The sequence below is a fragment of the Astatotilapia calliptera genome, chromosome 23 (assembly GCF_900246225.1).
Source record: "Astatotilapia calliptera chromosome 23, fAstCal1.2, whole genome shotgun sequence".
NCBI classification, from domain to species: Eukaryota; Metazoa; Chordata; class Actinopteri; order Cichliformes; family Cichlidae; genus Astatotilapia; species Astatotilapia calliptera.
The window spans coordinates 11,603,928-11,623,957 of record NC_039323.1 but is presented as its reverse complement, the minus strand read 5'-3'; the positions used below and the strand labels follow the sequence as shown (position 1 = coordinate 11,623,957).

General features: G+C 43.0%; 1 protein-coding gene and 1 long non-coding RNA gene across 10 annotated transcripts in view; one reads left to right on the top strand and one right to left on the bottom strand.

The window, feature by feature from the left end:
* Positions 1–20,030, top strand: part of unc13a (unc-13 homolog A (C. elegans)) — a 48,314-nt gene that overhangs the window by 7,464 nt on the left and 20,820 nt on the right. For 6 of the 9 annotated variants that reach the window (XM_026160082.1, XM_026160079.1, XM_026160081.1 and 3 more), the window contains exons 3-23: positions 28–127; positions 1,853–1,970; positions 2,203–2,326; positions 2,677–2,747; positions 2,853–2,907; positions 3,672–3,701; positions 5,282–5,477; positions 6,657–6,776; positions 8,189–9,004; positions 9,518–9,611; positions 10,512–10,558; positions 10,727–10,805; positions 14,212–14,217; positions 14,396–14,470; positions 14,570–14,789; positions 15,814–16,041; positions 16,556–16,697; positions 17,175–17,344; positions 17,476–17,591; positions 19,562–19,725; positions 19,852–20,005. In XM_026160082.1, the coding sequence (XP_026015867.1) occupies positions 28–127; positions 1,853–1,970; positions 2,203–2,326; positions 2,677–2,747; positions 2,853–2,907; positions 3,672–3,701; positions 5,282–5,477; positions 6,657–6,776; positions 8,189–9,004; positions 9,518–9,611; positions 10,512–10,558; positions 10,727–10,805; positions 14,212–14,217; positions 14,396–14,470; positions 14,570–14,789; positions 15,814–16,041; positions 16,556–16,697; positions 17,175–17,344; positions 17,476–17,591; positions 19,562–19,725; positions 19,852–20,005 (3,125 nt within the window). The remainder of the gene's footprint in view (positions 1–27; positions 128–1,852; positions 1,971–2,202; positions 2,327–2,676; positions 2,748–2,852; positions 2,908–3,671; positions 3,702–5,281; positions 5,478–6,656; positions 6,777–8,188; positions 9,005–9,517; positions 9,612–10,511; positions 10,559–10,726; positions 10,806–14,211; positions 14,218–14,395; positions 14,471–14,569; positions 14,790–15,813; positions 16,042–16,555; positions 16,698–17,174; positions 17,345–17,475; positions 17,592–19,561; positions 19,726–19,851; positions 20,006–20,030) is intronic. The other 3 variants (XM_026160086.1, XM_026160085.1, XM_026160083.1) reach the window with 1 other exon arrangement.
* LOC113016911 (uncharacterized) lies at positions 12,749–14,425 on the bottom strand. Its single transcript, XR_003271329.1, has 2 exons — positions 14,375–14,425; positions 12,749–12,950 (listed from the first exon to the last, which is right to left on the bottom strand). It is a non-coding gene; the product is annotated as an uncharacterized LOC113016911 (long non-coding RNA).

The window sequence follows — 20,030 nt, the reverse complement described above, 5'->3', positions numbered from 1 at the left end:
GATGTTTGAATCTGTTCATTTTCGCAGAGAAATTCAACACATACGTGACCCTGAAGGTGCAGAATGTTAAGAGCACAACCATCGCTGTCCGTGGCAGTCAGCCATGTTGGGAGCAGGACTTCATGTTGTGAGTGCTTCTCGTCCTGACAATGAAAAAAAAAAAAATCCAGGGAATGAAGTTGGAATAAGGCAAACTTTCCACACCTCTCCGGCATGTGGTTACTTTAGCAGCTACCAATATAGCACAGCCAAGTCTCCAACCAAGATTGTCATAAAACGAGTTTCAGCTTTAAGAAAAGAGAAGAATGCATGAAACGAGGACAGTATTGTGGCGTTGATGTTTTTAACTGCCGGTTGGAATTGAGACAACCTTTTAAGAGTCAAAGCTGCATTACCTTATTAAACTATCAGCTCTATTGTTTTATTTCCATAAGACATTTATAATGTGAACATATTCTTAATTAGTGAAACTAAACCTGTTTTCTCTGCAGCCCTGAACTGTCCTAGACATTACCTGGTGCACGTGCATGTGAGAATTCAGACATCTAATATGAAGCTGTCTTTAACCTGTGTGATGTCCAGTTTCACCCACGTGAGGAGTGAAATTGATGTTATCAGGGTGCTGTGGGAGTCAGCTGTAACATTTGTGTCGCAGTTTTTTTTGTTTCTGTTTTTTGCTGCAATTCTGCTTCCCTTCCACTCATGAGTGATGGGATGAAATAACACCTCTGCTGCTGTTTGCTCTGCTCCGGCAGATTTCACACATCTAGTCGTGAAAGTTTCTCCCCATTCAAGCTTTATTAACACCTTAAAACTCCAGAATATCAATCCAACAGAAAAACTCTGCTACAGTCATGGTGCTAAATTAAATGTAAGGAATATCTTTAAAGAAGGGCTTTCCTCTACTTTTCAGCTTTCGGGGTCAGCACACCATCCAGCAAAGTCACCTGAAGATGTGTTCATCTCCTAAGGAAGCACTTTACGCTCATTATTAGGGTTTTTTCTTCATTTAAACCTTAGGAGCATCACTGTTCAGTAACGGGAGATGCATAGTGAGCTGATAACCTGCAAGCCAGATACGTAGTTGCATTACAAATCCATCCATCCATTCGCTTCCGCTTATCCTTTTCAGGGTCGCGGGGGGCGCTGGAGCCTATCCCAGCTGTCATAGGGCGAAAGGCGGGGTACACCCTGGACAGGTCGCCAGTCTGTCACAGGGCCAACACACAGGGACAGACAACCATTCACACTCATATTCACTCGCACATTCACACCTAGTGACAATTTGGATTAATCAATTAACCTATCCCCACAAGCTGCATGTCTTTGGACGGTGGGAGGAAGCCGGAGTACCCGGAGAGAACCCACGCAAACATGGGGAGAACATGCAAACTCCACACAGAAAGACCCCGGCCTGATGGTGGAATTGAACTCAGGACCTTCTTGCTGTGTGGCAACAGTGCTAACCACCGTGCCACCGTGCTGCATTACAAATGTTAGCTGTATATGAGCTTTTGAGTTCACTGTTGTTTATCACACATAAATATAGATAGTTTCTGTCTGTGCAGTCACTTATATGTTGTCGGGAGCCTGGCTGACTGTCACCTGTGCTTTTCCATCTTCATGCTGAATGACTCATTTCCCTGAGCAGATTGAATCATGGTGCATATCCATCACCAGATTAAATTCAGCTCCTCGAGGAATAAACTGTATTTTTGCTAAAAGTCTTGTGTAAACAGCTCAAGCCTCCACTCAGCTCATGACAGTATTCTGTATTTAACTTCTTTTTTTTATTCCTCCTCATTTTTCTGTTTGCTTGTCCTTTTCTTATTCCGCCATCTCTACTGAGCAGTGAAATAAACCGCCTTGATCTGGGCCTCACAGTGGAGGTGTGGAACAAGGGGCTGATCTGGGACACCATGGTGGGCACCTTATGGATCCCCCTGCGCAGCATACGGCAGTCCAATGAGGTTCACCACATTCATCTTTCTGACTCAGACCTTTGGTTTTATTGGCAATGCTTACTAGCATTTCTGAATTTAGCATACTCAAACTCACATATTAAGCCGTAGATGAGAAGATTGATGGCACTGGTCATTTGTACGAAGACAGCAAATTAGATCCAGGGCAGAGATGCCAAAATACGTATTGATCACACAGTAAGTGTTGCTGCAGTCATGTTTGTTCTTCTGTCTTTTCCAGGAGGGACCAGGTCAGTGGCTGACCCTCGACTCCAATGCGATCATGGCTGAGAACGAGATCTGTGGAACCAAAGACCCGACCTTTCATAGGCTGCTGCTCGACACACGCTTTGAGCTGCCACTAGGTTTGACATTTATCAGTGTTGTGTCAATAATAACGCTTAATTTATTTTGTATTAATTTGAATTCCTTTTTTTTAAAAATGTTACTAGTATTAGTACTGCTGCTACTTTAGAACTCTAAAGACTGTCTCATGATTCCTATTAGTACTTTTTCTAGTAGTTGCCTGATACAGTTTTATTACTACTTCTACTACTAATACAACTAGCGCTCTAATGCCAGCCCTACTCTTTGATATAACTTGAGAAAATTCACTTTAAACTTTGGCAAAACAGTATCAGCACAAAATCTTACAGCGTAGCGCCCAATATTTCACGTGCCAAGTGGAGAATCTCAAGTGTTTCTGTTTCTGCAGACATCCCAGAGGAAGAGGCCAGATACTGGGCGAAGAAACTTGAACAACTTAATGCCATGAGAGATCAAGATGTAAGAATTTTATTCTGCTGAATACTCTTTACTGTATTACCACAACTTTTTCTGCATTGTATTGTTTCCTTATTCGTCTGTTGTTGCCGCTTTTCTTTGCCTCAGTACGCCTATCAGGAAGAGCAGGAGCGACCACTACATGCACCATCCACACAGTGCTGTGAGTGCCGCCAGCCTCCTCTTCTGCATTTACCTCCTCCTGCGCCCGATCCTGCTGTGCCCTTTTTATGCCTCCTGTGTTTCCTCTCCCCACTCCCTCTCCTCTGGCTCCTCAGCTTACTGAGAAGAGGCGTAGACAGGAGGTTGAAATGAAGCTAATAGATGAAGGAAAGGTTAGCTGGCGAGAGGAAGGAGAGCCGATGAGATTAATCACAAATGCATGCCTGCCTGAACACTAGAATGACTTACAGGTGATAGATCCGTGATGAATGTGAGATGACATACGGGGGGTGTCAGACACACTCCCACGCCTGTCCGCCTGTCTGGCAGTGGTGACACTGGGAGCAGGTGCATAACTGTGTGGATACTATGGACCTGTGGAGAGAGGGGTTTGGTTTGCATCACGGTGCTTGTGTTTGTGCAAAGAAGATGTGTGTGTTACCTAACTGCATCGAGGCCAGCTGCCTTAAAAACAGCTTTTTCTAAAGACCTTGTGTTTTTCTCTGCTCAAACACACACACACACACACACACACACACACACACACACACACACACACACACACACACACACACACACACACACACACACACACATAGACAGCCACTTATAAACTCTCTCCACACATATTTACATCATAAAACAATTATTTCTGAGGGCTAACGATCCTCCTCGTTTGTTTACCCTGGTTTTGTTGACTGCTTGTGTGTTTAATTTGTGGCCCAAACCTAATTTGGTTTTTCCGACTCCTTTATCTCTTCGCAGGTAATTGGAGTCTGTGGGGAGATCAACAAAGTAAGTTTCTTTCATGCAGTTCTGCTAACAACTTGGAGTAATTCTGTATTTATTGTCCATGTCTCACTTAATGTAATGATCTCCTTGCATAGTATTCCTCAGAGACCATTAACTGCCAAAAAAGTATTTCTTCTCCACACATCCTCCCTGAACTTCCTCTCACCTCATACCCTTGCTTTTGCAATAATACCTCAAACTGTTAAAATGAAATTGAATGCAGCTCTAGCCAAACTCAGGATGCATACATATTTGATGAGATAAAGATGAGTTATTTTCGAGTGATTCATTATGAGACAGGAAGCACATAACCGAATAACTCCCACTTGCATCTCAGGCACTGAACTGTCTAAAACTCTGTTTCCACAAAATCGGAATCTTTTGCAAATCGTTTCAACCCGCTGGTCGACCTGATCAAACATCTCACAGCTGTATGGGTTTATTAGCAGCAGGTCAGTCTTTCATGAAGACATACTGTGGATAGGATGAATCATTTAATAAAAGACTGCGTGGGGGGAAAGTTTCACAATTTAAAAATAATTATACAGAATCTACAAATCAAGATCCAAAACTACGGTGGCCCTGAGAGGCCAAACGGACGGCAACTTAAGAAAACACCAGCAATAAGAAAGACGCAGCAAAAGCGCCCAAACACAATGGAAATAGAAAAACGACAATGTAAATAGGAAAAAAGAAAACATAAATAGGAAAAACAAAAACAAAAATAGGAAAAAACAGATTTCCAAAAGCACAAGGGAAGTGTTTCTGGGGAGACAATAACCCGACGGACCAGTTGTAGGAACCAAAACATGCTAAGAATTGCGCTGGGAGACAATTAAAAGAAGTGGAGGATCTATTGGTTTTGTGAGGAACGAAAAGATGAGAGGTAAGTGTGCTAGCCTAACTATTAGCCTAAAAATCCGTCATCAGTATTATATGAATCATGATAAAACTACCATGTTTTGGGTTCCTGCAACTGGTCCGTCCGTTTATTGTCTCCCCAGACACACTTCTCTTGTGCTTTTAAAAATCTGTTTTTTCCTATTTATGTTTTCGCTTTTTCTATTTCTGTTTTGTTTTTTCCTATTTCTGTTGTCGATTTTCCTATTTCCATTGTGTTTTGTGTGCTTTTGCAGCGTTTTTCTTATTGCTGGTGTTTTCTTAAGTTGCAGTCCGTTTGACCTCTCAGGGCCACCGTAAAAAACAGTTTTCTCTGTTTCCTGTAAAAACGTGTCTTGTTATTCTTTTATTCTAGCCTAACAATCTTTAAGTATTTGTAGGTCAATACAGTTACATTGTAATTTAAATTAAAATAGATTAAAATTCCATTTAATTATAGGGGAATTACATAGTCACAGGCCTACAGATGTTTCCCCCCTGATTTTTAGGCTCTCATTTAGGATTGAATGAGAAGGAAAAAAACTGGATTCTGAGCAGAGACTTCAACTATCTGAAAAGAAACAAGACCACCCCCCTTCTCTACGCCCCAGCTCTTTCATTACACACTCAATGTACTCAATGGTCGTCATCTTTTTGTCTCGCCAACCTCACTTCGTTCTGTCTCCCGCTGTTTTGGTGAACAGACGAGGACCCAGACAGCGCAGTGGATGACAGGGACAGCGACTACCGCAGTGAGACCAGTAACAGCATCCCACCTCCTTACTACACCACCTCCCAGCCCAATGCTTCCATGCACCAGTATCCCATGAGGCACCAGCACCACAGACACTCCTACACTGACGACATCAATGAGCTGGACTATGATCACAGAGCTATGAGGTAACAGGCATACTACTACTGAGACTGAAAAACAGGGTTTTATTTTGCCTATGTGCACCATAAAGTTTAAATGCAACATAGAGAGAGGAGTTTTTGGTCACACAGAAGATCTAAATGTTTTAACGTTGTGAATTTAACATCACGCTGCTCGTAAACGGAGCACTCCTCCCCGTCTAGCTCATAGCCATGAGACAAGTGAGCCCCTGCGGCCTTGTTTTGTTGCACTGTGTTGTACATAGTAACATGTCCCACTGTGCTCTCCTTCTCTAGAGAATAACCCTGGCCTCAGTGTATACAAGCATGCTGGGGTGCAGAGTTCTTGTATACAGGTTTTGTATGAAGCGGGCCTTTGTGGTTATCTTTCACGTGCGAATGCGTGTGCGCGTGCTTGCATCTGTGTGTGCACGTCGAGTGTGTGAGCATCAGAAACCCCTTGTGATTTCTGAACATAATGGTCGTCACTTTAGACATGTATATATGAAAGGAGGAGAGGCTCTAAACTCATGCATTTCTCAGAAAAGCTTAAATTGAAAGTTTGACCATTTGCTTTGTCAAGGCTGAGATGGATATAATAAATCTCAGCGTCAGTGAGACGTCTTTGTGCAGAAGCTTAATGGACAGGTTCATATTTTCAGCAGGTTGTACTTGCTGTTATTGTTTCTCCTTTTTATACTCTCTGTAAAGAGAGCCCTTCCCCATCCACTTCCAGTGTAAATGATGAGTGAAATCCATATTCCTTGTCCCGTGCAAATGTATTCATCTGAAGTTAATATGAGTTTTCGGTAATCTGATTTAGACGAGCAAAGAGGCCGTGTTCAAAAGATATTCGCTTATTAGTGCAAAATTCCCTAGAAGATGAAATTTCCCACTGAAATGACGGGAATATCTGCATTTGGTTGAAATAACCTCAGCCTCATATTAACTCCAAATTAAGATTGAGCCAGGACTGCTGTGGATCATTAAACGCTGGCGGGAAGAATAACAGCAAGTGATATTTTCATGTTCATGTGGACGCCTGACTGATGTTTTAAGACAACTTTGTGAAGTTGTCGTTAAGCAGGCGGCACAGAGGCTCAGTTTGAGTTATAGCTGTCTTTCCAATATTTGCACTGAGCTCTACTGATGCTCCTCTCCCACCTCTCCCCTCCTCCCCACCTCCTCCCCTGCTCCTCTTACCAGACGCTATGATAGTTTAGACTCGGCCACCAACGGGCGCAGTGATATCGACTCAGGCTCAGGGTCGAGCCGGCGCACCAGTCGTCAGTATTCTCTAGACAGTAGGCACTCGCTGTCCGATAGGTGGGTCTCTGTACCTCGTCTCTAACTTCTCCTCCTCTTCCTCTTCTTCTTCCTTCTGCTCCAGCCTGTGACTCCGTCTCGCTGTGACGTCAGTGGTGGACTTGTCCCGTCCTCCTCGCTCGCTGTGCTTGCATGCATGCGCTCTTACCCTATCTTTGTATATGTATATTCTGTATATTTTAGAGGAAACTACCGAACCTGCATCTATCCTTACTGTGTTCCTGTGAAGAATCACAAACGATCACGCTTGTCCCCTCAATCTTTAGAAGTTCTGTGCTGTGTCGTCTTTACATGTGTGGGTGAGCGATCGGTGGGATGCGTGTGTGTGGTGTTTCGTAACAGTCGGAGACAGAGAGGTTAATTGTCGGTTGGAGTTTGTAGAACTGCCCGTGTGAGTCTGTGTGAGCGTGCCCATCTGTTTTCATGACAGCTTGTTATTACAGCTTCACTCTGTATGTGAGACTTTAAGAAGGGCCCTGTCTTATTGTGGGTGTCCCATACTTGGTAATTATACACATTTAATTTCCACTTGTGAGACAGCAGGAGCCCGTCAGCCCAATAATGTGGCCGAGCAGAGAGGCCGAGACAGATTGCGTTCTTTTTCATCTTCATTTCATCATGTTTTGTTTTACATTCTTTGTGAAGAAAGAGGGCAGACATGTGTTTAGACTCACAAATTATGCAAGCATTTGTCACTGTCTGTGTTAGTCTTTGAGACGGAAGAGAGAGAGAGATTGCAGGATAGGTTATGAATAGGAAAACTGGGGGTTGGTGTGATTGAGTATTTATTTGTCCATTCAGCCATACTTTTGTGTCCTTTACTGTTCGTGCACTATGCATTATTAAACCAGCAGGACTGTAATCAATAGAGCCGAAAACAACAAAGCCGGTGTTTGTGTGCGTCTGTCAGAGTGTGTTTAAGGAAATAATCTTTCTATGTGTCTCATATCTCTCGCTGATTCAGTCTAATGGCTTCATTTATCATTGTGAATTTATCTGCTTTTTTCCACCAGTCTGCTAAATTATCCTGAACCTCGTCAGGTTAACTTCTTTTGTTTTAAATTAAACAATTTAAACGTTTACTTTATGAAAAATGCATCGTTGTGTTTCTGCAATCTAGTGTGCTTTTGTATGCGTGTGATTCTGTACAAATTTGTGTTTGAACTAACAATCATAGTAAGCATTCCTGTTACTAAACAGATGAGTCCCCTTGCAGTTGCATCACTAGTCCAAAGCCCATTCTGGGTGTGATTTAAAGTCACTCCTCTTCTCCTGGTGGTTAGCGCTCTCCCTTTCCGGTCCCAACACAAGCTCCTTTAGTATCTCTGTGACACCCAAACGTGGAAATAGATATAGTTTACTTAATAACCAAAGGCTTATCTAACACGTGTTTTCGTTTCCCCTGCCTTCAGTCCCACAGACAGTCGTTACGCTTCGTCGGGAGAGCTGAGTCGAGGCAGCTCGCAGCTCAGCGAGGAGTTCGTTCCCGAGGACGGTGAAAGCTTGAGAGGTTCGGAATTCTACGATGAGAACGACTCCTATCATTCCTGCCACTCTTCGGTCAGCTACGGCAAGGAAGATTCCCCAGGTTGGGATGGTGAGGATCACCAAGGCATCTACAGCGATGAGGGAGGCTACCTCAAAGATGGAGGGGAGGAGGGGGCTCTGTATGACGAAGAAGAGGGAGACATGTATGGGGAGGAGGGAGATTACAACTATGAGGAGGAGGAGATGTCATATAAGGAAGATGAAGAAATGTATCCACTGGATGGCACACTGAGTGAAGACCAGGAGCCTCCCTATACCCCCACACCCACAAGCACTGCCCCCACCTTGATGCCCCCTTCTGATGGTCTCTCCTCCACCAGGCCGCCGTTGGAGAAGCAGACGTCGCTGCATCAGCAGCGACTTGCCCAGGATCGGCCTCAGTCTCCCAGCACGGCTGCTGGCCTACCTCCGGTCTCACAGGACAGCACAATGGCCCCTTCTCTTGCAGATTCCACCAAGCCTCCCTTTGCACCCACACAGCAGGATCTCTTTGGCACAACTACAACTACACCCACCCCCACAACTACATCACAGGTTCCAGCTCCAGACAGCAAGCCTCTGGAGCCTGAGCCCAAATCTGAAGTGCCAAAGGAGGAACCTCAGCCCCCCGAGCTTCCTCCGGCAACAGAGAGTGTCCCTCTGGCTCTTGAACAGAAGAAAGAGGAGCCTCCTGTTGCAAGGTGAAGTTGCATATTGTTATAAAGGGAAAATTTCAAAATTACTTATGTAGTTATGTATAGATGTACTTCAAGTTGCTATGACCTACACATGAAAACACCAGTAAAGGGACAAGGACGGGTCACTACTCTTTACTGACACCAACTCAGTATGTGTGGTCTCAGCTCCAAAGACACTTCCCTTTACATCCAATTTCACTAAAATTACCTACCAGCAAGTATTAGCCTAAACAACACCTGCACAAAATAATTAATTTTAAAGTTAACACTAACCAACCACTTACTGTATGGAGATAAAATCACTTAAAATAATGTATTCACATACCAGGAAAAGCGTATTTTTAGACAGACACACTTTTTTATTATTTCAGACAAAATAATAATAATAATAATTTTGTATTAAAGCCTATATACCAATCAACATGCTTGTGGTTAACAGATGTTGCTCACCTCTTCATTTCACTGACTTAGCGTGCGGCAATTGTGAGCTGACTTCTTTCTCAAACCATATTTCAGCTTCCCAAAAAGGGAAATCATGGAGCCCGGTCCTGCCAGAGCTAAAGCCAACTGGCTTCGACTTTTCAGCAGAGTACGACTACAACTACAAGAGGTACTGCCAGGATGTGTCTGTGTGTGTTCAGTTTATTTGTATGGTCCTCTTGCTTGCAGTCACTGTCAGGTGAATCCCTTCATTGGCAGGAACGGATCTTAGAGTGCGGTTCTGTTGCTGCTCTGCTGATTGCCTTGTTGCATCAATCCCTGCATGTCCTGTTCTTACTCTGTATTTTTCCAGCTTTCGTTGACTAGTCTGTCATTTTTCCCAGTTTTTGGTCGCAGCTGTGGATTATATTGTCTTGTGTTTGATAGTTTCTGTTTACCCCCTGTATTGTTTTTGCCATTTCATTATTTTCTTTTCAGTTGTTTGCCATCCTCGTAGCGAATGCATGTAGTCCATTCTGATTACCCATGGCAGGAGCTGGCTCTCAGGTGGGTGTGCCCTGTAGTGTGTTAATAAATCTAATTTGTATCGTATGTATCTGTATGGCTCACAGATATTTATGATGAGCGCAAGACGCACATAGGAAGCTGTTGCAAGTCTGTTAAGCGTCCTTTCCAAAGCCTGGTGTTTGTATCAATCAGGGCTATTTCTGTGTATAGTGTGACGTTAGTATCAGTGCCGCATGTCATTGTTTGAAGAGCCAAGCGGACAAAGAACATGTCTTTCAATAATGGAGCAGATAGAATTAGAGAAATGATTACACGGATAGCCATCCCGCTGTAATCTTCTTCCACAAACACAGAACTCACTGCTGATGTCAATAATCCCCACACTCACTAAGAAATACACACAGTGTAGTTTTTTTCACTCTGTTGTAAATCATGACTTTGAGAACACCTGCAGTCATTGAGCGAACTACAAACTACAATTGGAACTACAGCGTTGTAGTTTTCTGGAAGGCTGCCTTTTCCCGGTTTTTCCATCTCATCTTTTCCTTCTCTTTCTCCACAGGCCCGAGGAGAAAGTGTTGGCATTGCCTCTCTGCTTTTGTCAGCAGGGTAAGTAACCATGAGGCTGACACCGCTGCAGCTATTGAAAATCTATAACTTATCGACCAAAAAGAAAGACCAGTGTCTCAGTGCATTTATTTTGTAACTTATTCACAGTGAAGGTTCTAGCTGTTAGCTGAAAATATAGCCGATGTTTAAAGTATGTTTTCTCTCCAGGATGGGTGGTGCTCTGTATAGTATTGACAGCATGCCAGACCTCAGGAAGAGAAAAGCAATGCCTCTGGTCAGCGATCTGGTGAGTTTCTGCACTAATCTCTTTATGTTCCCGTGACTAAGTGTCTCACATTTCCCAGATCCATCTCACTTGGCTCAGCAGTCCGTGCTCTCATCCTTAAATGTTACTCCTGTTTTCTGTCTGATTCTCTACTATGTTTATTTTCACGATCTTTTCTAATATTCTACTATTTTTACTCCTGTTGTTCTCTGTCCTTTACTCCACTGCATCCATGCTGTTAAAGAAAATGCATTGCCCTGCTGTTAAAGTCTGACAGGGCATGAAGCAAGGCAGAGAGGCCAGCGGCAGAGGCCAGAGGTTTTCTCTGACTGACGCTGATGTCTGCTACATGCTGTCATATAACAGACCTTTATTACCCCACCATGCCATGATCCCTATGCCTTTTTGACACTATCTCATTACCAACACATCTTTTGCAGACTTCTATTGTCACTTTTCTTAGAATGTAGACAGACGCACTCTGTATCTCCGTGTCATTCTAAGGAATGTGCGAATAAAAGAAAACCACAAGCGTATTCAGGTTTTGAGAGCACATTGGTTGTCACAGTTTAGGGTTTTTTATCATTTAATTATTATCACTCACTTAATCCTAATTCACACAGAGGTAAAGACCAATCGGTGACTATCTGGCAGTGTTGGGAAGGTTACTTTTAAATCCACTACAGGTTACAGAATACATTCCCCAAAATGTATTTTGTAACATATTCCATTACGTTACTCAATGAGAATAATGTAATGGAATACTTTGGATTACTTGATATATTATCATGCTTTTTACAACTACATGAATGACTATTGCTCTGTGATTTATTACTTTTACTGAAGGTTACTCGCCATAGCAATGCCAACTAGATTTTTAAATCTTAATATAAAATGAGTAACAGTAAGGTGGATATTAGGTAAAGCTGCACTTTTTGCAGCGATCTCATATAGAAAACTATTCCGCGCGTATATAAAACAGGTCCGCAGCTCCGAACCGTAGTAAAGGTTCCTCTGGCTAATACGCCGGGTTCGTGTCGGGCTCATAGCCGAAAACAAGCTTTACTTTGTTGTCTGGGTCAACTTTGCTAAAAACACGAACACAGTGTAGAGTCGAGTCTTAATAGCTTACTTACAACTGGGCTACGCTGCCCATGAGGCTACACTCGTTAGGGCTATGCCTGTAACACTCTACCTGTTGCCTTCATATTAAATCATTTTTTGAACAATAATTTTTAAAAATATTTCGTCACGTCATTATGTGGGCCGCAAGTAGAGGTGAAATGGGCCGCGAGATTGAGACCCAGGAATTAGAGCCTCTTAATGCGTGTTTTGTTGGAGTTTTCGCCGGCGTGGAATTACCAAAAATAGAGAGGGGACAGCCTAACACAGGGGTAGGGAACGTTAGTCCTCGAGAGCCAGTGTCCTGCAGGTTTTAGATGTGTCCTTGATCCAACACAGCTGATTTAAATGGCTAAATTAGCTCCTCAACATGTCTTGATTTTCTCCAGAGGCCTGGTAACGAACTAATCATTTGATTCAGGTGTGGTGATCCAGGGTGAGATCTAAAACCTGCAGGACACCGGCCTAACATATGAAACAGGAAAAGACCGCCGTGTAATCCCTTTATTTCAACAAAGTAACTGTATTCTGAATACCATCTTTTTAAACGGTAACAGTAACAGAATACAGTTACTCGTATTTTGTATTTTAAATACGTAACGCCGGTACACTCCCCAACACTGCTATCTGGTAACCACGTGTAACCAAGTGTTTGCTGGAGGTTGCTTCCTGGCACTGGAGGAAAATGGTTAAAATTTCTGCCTCAGTGCTGCAGTCACATTTCAAAAGGCACAACTTTCACGTTAAAAGTAAGCGGGTGACCGCAGTAATCTGTTAGCAATCATAAGCATGGTCAGAGACTGTCACAACGGGACTGAACGGACTCACGCGCAGGCTCTAGGTCTTGAAAGCACAAGAGTCTTTATTATGATGCACCAGGTGATTATTTACAAAAGTGAGGGGAAAGCCGGGCTCCGGGGGTCCACACACGAACGGGGAAGACACGCACACTCTCCGTCCACTCCTCTTCACACTCGCACACTCTCCGTCCACTCCTCCTCACACTCCACTCACTCGGGTAACACAGGGGTAGGTCCAGGGAATCTGTACACAGAGACACGAAGGGGTAGTTAGGTAAATCGCTATGAAACACTTCTGAAGTCATTGAGCTGGGGTTACACTGATCAGGGTCGGCAACGGTCCAGCGACGAGAAACACAGGGCTGCCGTCTTATAAAGGGGCTGGATCACTCGTGATGAGCCACAGGTGCGTGGGCCAAGGGCAGGAGCCCGCAGGTGAGCTCCGCCCAGGCAGAGGGAGGAGGGAAAGAGGGGAAAGGAGAGAGCAGGAAAAAAATTAAAAAAGGAATACAAAACATATGTAGCCGTACTGAGCCGACCGGGTAGGCACAGGGACCCTGACAGAGACATTGGGATCAGTTTAAGCGATTCAGCATCGATAAACAAAATAAGTTACATAATGCACATGATACATGCACCGCTATAGTTACAACTTAATACCATATTACCAAATAAAAGCATCATAAAGCAACGTTGAAATGTGTCTGAAAAACTGATCCTGCTGTTCTTAAATAAACCAGCTTAACTTTGCTTGTCATAAAGACTAAAAGTTAAGGCCTGACTAACCCTGTTAGGAGTTTCAACTGGTGGTTTCACACTTTGGTTTGACATCCTAAGCATAGCATGCTATTGATAGCTGTAGATATGCTGGTTTGTCACCTCTTGACAGATCCATGCTAGCTGCTGTCTATAGCTTTTGTTTTCACAGCACAAGAGTGGTTACGTCTTCTCATCTAACTCACAGCAGGAAAGCCAATAAGCATATTTAGCATATGATATGTCAAATTGTTGCTTTGATGCCAAATCACATTGTGCACTGGGAGCTGAAATAATGCCGACTCTTAAATCAGCTGCCAGTCAAAGCTGAGTGCCACGCTCATAAACACCCACCATGCACTGACAGGCAGGTGCACCTCTTTCATCACTCTCATTTACACACACACACGCACACACACATGCACACACACAAACAACTTGTCAGACTGTCTGCTATTGATTTATCAGAGTGGAACACTGCCTGAATGAGCAGCAACTAGTATTTCATTCAGAAATCTAATATTCAGGTGGAAATGCAGCAGAGATTTTCTGAAAAATCCCAGTCTCCCTTGATTCCCTAATCGCTTCATTGTTGCTTTTTCACAAAACTACCACATATGCATAAAAAGTGCATCCATTTCTCAGCCATTCTTGCAATTTTAATTCTCTGTGTAAACCTCTTTCTCCTCTGTTGCCTTTTTCTAATACATTTCTACCTTTTTTCTCCCAACTTCACTTCACTGCTACAGGCTATGGTGAGTAACGCACCTTTTGTTTATGAAATATCTGCAGTTGGTTATGAAGATATACTCGTTTTCTGGTACCGACCAAAGTGGTCACTCCAAACAAAAATATGCAGCTGTAATCTCCTACTCTGAGATTTATCACGATTAAAGAAGATATTATACTGACCACCCTTCTTCCATCACACAGTCCTTGGTCCAGAACTCCAGGAAGGCGGGCATCACCTCAGCCCTGACATCAAGTACCCTACATAATGAAGAACTGGTCAGTCCACATTTATATTCTTTAATTAAATTATTTCAAATACTGCTCATAAGCTTTAACTCTGCTGACCTTGGGCTTATCTTTCTTACAACCTTGTAGAAGAGTCATGTCTATAAGAAGACCCTCCAGGCCCTCATATATCCTATTTCCTGCACCACCCCACACAACTTTGAGGTGTGGACAGCCACCACACCCACGTACTGCTATGAATGTGAGGGACTCCTCTGGGGTATTGCTCGCCAGGGCATGCGCTGTACTGAGTGTGGGGTGAAATGCCACGAGAAGTGCCAGGATCTACTCAACGCCGACTGTCTGCAAAGTAAGATGAACGCCGGGAGGCATCACTCCATTTCAGCCCCCAAAGCATTAATGAAGTGAAGTGACTAGTTTACAAACGTGACAATGAAATCTAAATTTAGCAGCTCATATGTGCAGCGGGTAAACACTCCCAGTCACTGCTGGCGCAAAAAGACGGTGTAAATTCAGATAAATACAACCAGTATCTCCGGCTGGCTTTTATAAATTATCATTTTTAATCGTTTCACTTTTTTTAAAAACATTATATTTTTAAGTTTTTTAATACTGGCAGGTTATCTTTTTTTCACTGGCCTTCCATCAGAGACCCGATGCCAACTTCAGCTATCAGTGAACAGAAAGGCTCAGATCAGTTAGATATTCAGCTAAATTTAGAAGAGGTAGAGTGGGTAATCCACTGTCTGGGAGGGCCACTGTTTGATTCCTTGGCTCTGAAGCGTCTTAACTAATTGCCCATATTGTCATAAATGCATCTGTCAGTGATATATGAAGTGTGTGAATGTGGTTTTAATGATTACAGACATGAGAGTGAGAAAGGATCGCAGAAAATACCCTTTTGCTGAGTTTCCGTTTTAGACTTTTTGCGGTGTCAGTTCTTTTTATTTATATTTATTAATAATAGAAAACAATGTAGTCCATTTATTTCCTCTCCTGTCTATTTGTCAGTTCCAAGCACAGAGCCTTCCTCCCTCCTCCTTCTCTTCTTACTCCTACATTCCTATTTTCGTTGTTTTCATGAGAGGATATTACAAACCATTTGTCTTTTCTTGTGATCCGCCTCGCTCTCTTTCCATCTTTTTCACTCAGCATTTTATAGCCCTGCAAAAGCATCCTCTTATATTTCATGAAATACACCAAAGTTGTTATTATAGTGTTATGATATTCGTTTGAAATCATCTGAAAAATTGTAGAAATTTATCCACCATGATTTCAGGATCAGTAAGCTCACTTCTCATCTCACATGGCACCTTTTTCCGTTTTTGTTTACAAATCTGATTCTTTTACTTCTCAATTTTCTTGCCAACCAGGAGCGGCAGAGAAGAGCTCCAAGCACGGCGCCGAGGACCGAACTCAAAATATCATCATGGTTCTTAAGGATCGCATGAAGATCCGTGAGAGGAACAAACCAGAGATCTTTGAACTCATTCAGGAAGTGTTCACCGTCCTCAAGTCCACACATGTCACCCAGATGAAGCAGATCAAACAGAGCGTGCTCGATGGCACCTCTAAATGGTCGGCCAAGATCAGCATCACAGGTTTGTGTCTATAAAAAGAGACAAGCTGCTGTTTATATGCAGTGAACACAGGTGGCGTCTGTGGGGCAGTAGCTCAGAAGGTCAGTTGAATTAAGAGGCATCTGTTTCCATCCAAACACACACACGCACGCACACACGCACACGTATACATAAACCCAGCGGTCCCCAACCTTTTTTGCACCACGGACCGGTTTATGCCCGACAATATTTTCACGGACCTTTAAGGTGTCACGGATAAATACAACAAAATAAAACTAGTACCGGTACCGGAAAAAAGAAGATTTATTCATAACACACGTGAAAAGACCCAGGAAAACAGAGTTAACGATAAAAATGATAACAAAATAACGCTGAAAACCGATTAAAAAACAATACATTTCACACCTGAGCCTCAACTCTCGCGGCCCGGTACCAAACGACTCACGGACCGGTACCGGTCCGAGGCCCGGGGGTTGGGGACCACTGCATAAACCCACTGGCCTTACCAGCTTGGCTTTTTTTCCCTTCTTCCTAGTGTTGTGTGCCCAGGGTCTACAAGCCAAGGATAAAACTGGTTCCAGTGATCCGTATGTAACCGTCCAGGTTGGAAAGACGAAAAAGAGGACCAAGACCATCTATGGCAACCTCAACCCCGTCTGGGAGGAGACATTTAATTTGTGAGTCATTGGCTTTTTTGTATGGTTACTGTTAATTAACCTCCTAAGACCCAAACTCTTTTAATTTCTCTTTGCTGTTTGGGCTGATTGGGACCTGATAACTGCAAAAACAAAGAATTCTGTGATTTTTTTTTTTTTACTTGATTTTTGGTTCTGAGAAAAATGAGATCCACATATGAAGACATTAGTTTTAAATTTCGATAGAGCAGTGGCAGTATAATGTCCTCGTAAGTGAATATCAGGCTCTTGTAGAGCAAAATTTAGTATTTTGGTCTGGACAACCCAAAATGTGATGTCCACATATGTGGATGCCAGATCCTAGGAGGTTAAATAAACAAGGTCTATTTTTAAGGCTGGTGATTTCTGTTTACGCTTGAAGAATATGATACGTACGAGTCACCCTAGTAATCTGCCCTTCTTGTCTAACTGCCAGTTTACCTAGTATATTTGGCTCACTCTCCGGTTTGGTCTTTGCAGTGAATGTCACAACTCTTCAGACCGCATCAAGGTGCGAGTGTGGGATGAAGATGATGACATTAAGTCTCGTGTGAAGCAGAAGTTCAAACGAGAGTCCGACGACTTCCTCGGTCAAACCATCATCGAGGTCCGCACTCTGAGCGGAGAGATGGACGTCTGGTATAATCTGGGTCAGTTGAATTGGCACGACTCCTTTTTCTCTGTACACTGCCCCGTTTAATATACTGGATCTCATCACCCATCATTTCTTTCCAACGCAGACCTGGTGACTGTGTTTCTGTGTGTTTTGCGCTCTTCACAGACAAACGTACTGACAAATCCGCTGTGTCTGGGGCCATCCGCATGCACATAAGTGTAGAGATCAAAGGCGAGGAAACGGTTGCTCCGTATCATGTTCAGTACACCTGTCTGCACGAGGTAAACTCGCTTTTTATCTGTGAGTGAACATGCATTTAAAGAGGGTGAATGCTTCTCAACCGCTTTGTTTTTAGAAGGGCGCATTTTGTCAGATTATCCTTCGTCCGCCGTTTGTGCATCATAGACAAATATCGGTTTTTTTCACATAACGGGCTGCCTAAAAATGTCAACTAATTTTAGCAGGTAAGGCATGACGTTCACACTGAAAAAGACTGTTTTCTGCACATAGTCGTGTCTGCGGTGTAAAGAGACAGCAGTCGTTTAAATGCGAGTCAAAATGAACCGCTTCTCTTTATTTGCTATGTGCTGACTGAAACCGTTACGCTAGGTTTACAGGAATCTTTGACAAACAAAATTAGCTTTTGTTATAAGTAGGGCTGCCACGATTTGTCGACTAGTCACGATTACGTCGACTATCAAAATCGTCGACGACTGATTTAATAGTCGACGCGTCGTTTGAAGCTTTGTAAGATCGCAAAAGACGCAGGAATAATAGCAGGATTTAAGAGTGTAATAACGGACTGAAACAGAAGATGGCAGCACTGCATGTACAAGGATGCCAGCTGCCGTTAAACCCCGAAGAAGAAGAAGCAGCTGTGTCCCAGAATTCATAGCGCGGCCCAGCTTAGTTTCCAACAATGGCGGTAGCTAGTTAGTTTTAATATTACTCTTATTATTCTTTCTGGGTCACAAAATAAACGTTTAACATATTTTCAGGCGAGAATGTAGCTGTGTAAACCTCAAATATCGGCTCAGTTTATCAGGACACCACATATTTTCAAAAGCGCTCCGACGTTTTCGGAGACGTCTGTTACCCACTAGCTCGATAGCTAGCCGGGGGCTAGGTCACTAGCGCCGTGAGAACACCGGACTCCCGGCAAATTGTTTTCAAACCCACCGCCGTCTTTCGTGACTCAGGTTAAATATATATGAGTCACTTAGATAAATTAAAAATGTTGTTGTTTGGCTTTTTTTTTTTTTTTTAGTATTTTATTTGTTCCTGAGTAAATCGGTTTGGCTGAGATTAAAGTTATAGTTTTTACACAGCTGAATAAACGTCAAGCAGACAGCTGATTATCAGAAGTGTGAGATGCTGGAGAATATACTCCTGTGTCCTGTTATATTTCAGATAGCAAGGAGTTTATTAAACTTTACCAAAACAATCTGCAAATTTCATTAAAATTGAATAAACTATCATCTTGTCTTTATTTTTAGTTAGCACCTTAAAAGCTTAAAGCTGTAAGCTAATGATAGTTATCTAAGAGCAGATGCTGCTGGTGCAATAAGCTGTAGTTTTACGTCCAGTGGATGATGATCTGATTAGTCGACTAATTGCATAAATAATCGGTGACTAGTCGACTATCAAAATAATCGTTTGTGGCAGCCCTAGTTATAAGTGTGTAATGTTGTTTTCGCGGCCTGCGTTTATGAATATGTGTGTGTGAAGCTGTCTTAAATGAGCCAAGCTAAACTAGTTAATTTGCTTGACTGATGTTCACTTTCATAACTGACCCATTAAACTTGAGTTAGTACTCTGGATAAAGGCAAAGATAGAGGCATCACACACACACGTTTCTGCTCTGGGTTCGTGCAGAAAATTCTGCTGATTGATTGTAGACCAGTCCCAACTTTGTATGGAGTCATTACTCAGTCCATTACTCACAACACATTAGCTGACCTTAACTGACAAATGGGCACTGTTATTGCCTCTCAAGTGCCCATAAACCCACTCAGAATATTTTACAGTGGTGTAAGGTTTTATGGATGAGACAGCACCTTGTGTTGGCCTCATAATGTGGGTTTATGGCTCTTTATGCAGCAGAGCCAACAGACACAACAGCTTGTGAGGTTATAGCGCGCTCTGTCTTAATGGCTGAACTGTTTACAAACGAGTGATAACTGTTTGAATTTTTTCAAGCCTTTTTTCTCTTTTATTTCACTCACGCCACCTTCTGCTTTCTTTTCCTTAGAATCTCTTCCATTATGTGACGGACATCCAGAATAATGGTGTGGTGAAGATTCCTGACGCCAAAGGGGATGATGCATGGAAAGTGTACTTTGAGGAAACTCCCCAGGAAATCGTAGATGAGTTTGCCATGCGTTATGGAGTCGAGTCCATCTACCAGGCTATGACGTAGGTTCCCGGCTGACTGCCCGACTCCAGAACGTCACCGTTAATAAGAAAGACCCATGTGTTCAGGCGCATCGTAGATTGTTTAGATAAAAATCTAACATTTGCCTGTCCTCCTCTCATTTCCAGCCATTTTGCCTGCTTGTCATCTAAGTACATGTGCCCAGGTGTGCCTGCAGTGATGAGTACCCTGCTGGCAAACATCAATGCCTACTACGCCCACACCACCCAGGCAACCAACAATGTCTCTGCCTCTGACCGCTTTGCTGCTTCTAATTTTGGGGTGAGTCAACATTTAGCTGGATCGA